At 53.5% G+C, this 2,345-nt stretch overlaps 1 protein-coding gene across 1 annotated transcript; it reads right to left on the bottom strand.

Annotated features, from left to right (window-relative positions):
* Positions 1-551: 551 nt before the first annotated feature.
* Positions 552-1,928, bottom strand: LOC133923065 (F-box protein At1g67340-like). The gene is made up of 5 exons (XM_062368519.1): positions 1,729-1,928; positions 1,467-1,655; positions 1,380-1,425; positions 901-1,275; positions 552-665 (listed from the first exon to the last, which is right to left on the bottom strand). Exons 1-5 carry the CDS (start codon positions 1,926-1,928, stop codon positions 552-554), a joined length of 924 nt encoding a protein of 307 aa, XP_062224503.1.
* Between the last annotated feature and the right edge of the window lie 417 nt (positions 1,929-2,345).

The raw sequence follows: 2,345 nt of genomic DNA, 5'->3' as shown, positions 1-2,345 counted from the left end.
AGAAAAAGAGGTAAAACCCTAACTCTTATACAGACTCACGTGTTGAGAGCGTTCCCAATTTAAGAGCTACTCTCAATTAGCAGTCTACTTATTTTTTCACCTAATGAGATGGAATCCTTGCATATATATAGGGAGAAAATTCCTCACCTCCACCTCTGTTAATAATATGGTATTAATAAAAGGTGAACCTCATCATATGCCATCTCCGCACAATATAAGTCTTTGAGATTTATTAAAAATTATTATACGAGCTCTGCTCCTATAATTCTAGCAATACAGACATGCAATGTGTTAGAAAGAAAATGTAGTGCACACTATAATGTGTTTGGAAGAAAATGTGATACACAAACGCACGTGCACACACAATGTGAGACAACTTGAAATACATTATTTCTAGTTCTTGAAATACATTATTTCTATTTCTTTATTTATACCATAAGGTAAGATAATTTACATGTCCAAGAACGAATGGACAGTAAGAAGAAATTTGCATAAATCTAGAAAGGAAAACAGAATATTGTATCGCCAGCCACATCGACGTTGGCATCAGCTTAATTAAGCAAAGTGCGCATTGGCGATTTGGCGTTCGCATTGGCAACCGCGACGAGCAGCCACTGCTGCACGGGGATGCACTCCTCCTTGTGCCCCATCCTCCAGTGCAACGCCTGGCACGCATGGGAGCAGTAGGGCGCTATACTGCACACGGCGCACCGCCGAAACTCGAGAGGCCGTGCCTCGGGTAGCCCACAAGTGGGCATCGAGTACATAAGTAGCATCGGCGCCGGCGGTGGTGGAAGCGGCCGTGCTGCGAACCACTCGGCCAGGAAGCTGTTGGCTGGGTGCGACCAGGTGTAGGAGGACGGTACGGCGGCAAAGCACTCGAAGTCGCTTGTGACGCACTTGGGGCAATTGCCACTGCGGATGTGAGCGAGGGCGGCCTCCAGCGCGGGCCCGGCCGGGCGGGTACTTGGCGCACAGCTCCTGCAAGTTGGCCCTGAGGATGAGGCGGCGGCCGTTGGCGATATTTTTGGGGACACCAAGGCAGCGGGAGACGCAGTTGCCGAGCTCGCAGAGGGCGCCGATGTGGCAGAGGTTCGCGGCGGCCTTACACAGGTGCGCGGCGGCGTGCTGGCCTCTGTCGTCGACCGTGATGCCGCCGCTTCCATTTAGCCGGATGATGGCGAGAGCGTAGATCGCCTCCGCGTGGCTGGACCTCGCAGCCTTCATCATCCGCGACCAGCCCTGATGGCCCTCGGCGAGGCAGTAGAACAGGATCTGCCAGCAGCCGGGGGCAGACAGACAAACAAACGCCTGTCAATGTGCATGGGTTGATGAGAACGTGCGTACGTCGAGAGAAGATACATGTTTTACGCACGCACCATGCTGAGAAGGTAGTTGGTGTCAGGGTTGCCAGCGTCGCCGCAGCTGCGGAGGAACCGAGGAAGTCATGAGCGGCGACGCATCACCTTGCGGCGCGCACGGCCACGCACAGCTCCGACGCCACCTTGCGCACCTGCCGGTGCTCCCCTAACATCATGAACTTCTTGCACCTGCGATGATCAATTCCATCAGGAACTCGAGCATCATTTTCCTTTCCAAAGAGAACAAGGACACGATCGACGTATAGTACGTAGCTTACACTCTGATCACGCATCCTGGAATCAGAATTCAAACAACATACGAGGAAGATGAAGCAGAGGCCAAACCAAAACCGGAAGGCTGCAGTACACGTAAGTGAGCATCGCGGAGAAGAAGTCGGCAGGCTTGTCCGCGGAGGCCGACACGGCGGCGAGGACGGACAAGATGAGCTCTTGAGGCAGCAGTGCAGCACCCTCGAACGCACCCAGGTCACTGGCGGGCGCCTGCTCAATCCTCTGCCTCTTACCCCTACTCCTCTCCACCATTATCGCCTCCCGCACTGCCTCCATGGCACTCGCCGTTCTCTCGGCTCGTGCTTCAGTCCTTGGACGAGAGAGAGCGAGAGGAAAACGAAGGTTGCTGGAGATAAGCCGAGCCGAGGGTGGCCATTTATAAGAAGCGGGAGGAGTGTGACAGCGTCTCGGTTTACGGAAATGCCCTCAGCTGGCGGCGCGCAAAAAGGGGCGTTGGATTGCGCCGTCTGCAACGACGCTCGACTTGCTAGGACCGAGTGGAGACGTGTGACGTGTCACATACTCCTGTGTGCTCGCCGCGCGCAGCTCGCAGGCCCTTCCAAGTTTGGCTTACACTTCTTTATTCGCTTTTACCTCTGCTCAGACTGCCTCATGCTGCTTACTTTGTGATTCGTTCTATCAGTATTTCACATTTTTTTCTTTCCTCTGGTCTGGAAGAAAGAGTAGTAGTGT

Source organism: Phragmites australis, chromosome 6 (assembly GCF_958298935.1).
Source record: "Phragmites australis chromosome 6, lpPhrAust1.1, whole genome shotgun sequence".
Taxonomy (NCBI): Eukaryota; Viridiplantae; Streptophyta; class Magnoliopsida; order Poales; family Poaceae; genus Phragmites; species Phragmites australis.
This window is presented reverse-complemented; position numbering and strand designations above follow the sequence as displayed.

Bases quoted from the DNA above. Each gene is read 5' to 3' on its own strand.
- LOC133923065 (XM_062368519.1), bottom strand. From the start codon at position 1,928: ATGGAGGCAGTGCGGGAGGCGATAATGGTGGAGAGGAGTAGGGGTAAG. The intron at 1,656-1,728 runs GTACTGCAGCCT...TTCTGATTCCAG, and splicing joins TCCGCGATGCTCACTTACGT to GATGCGTGATCAGAGTGTAA. The intron at 1,426-1,466 runs GTGATGCGTCGC...GTTCCTCCGCAG, and splicing joins GTGGCCGTGCGCGCCGCAAG to CTGCGGCGACGCTGGCAACC.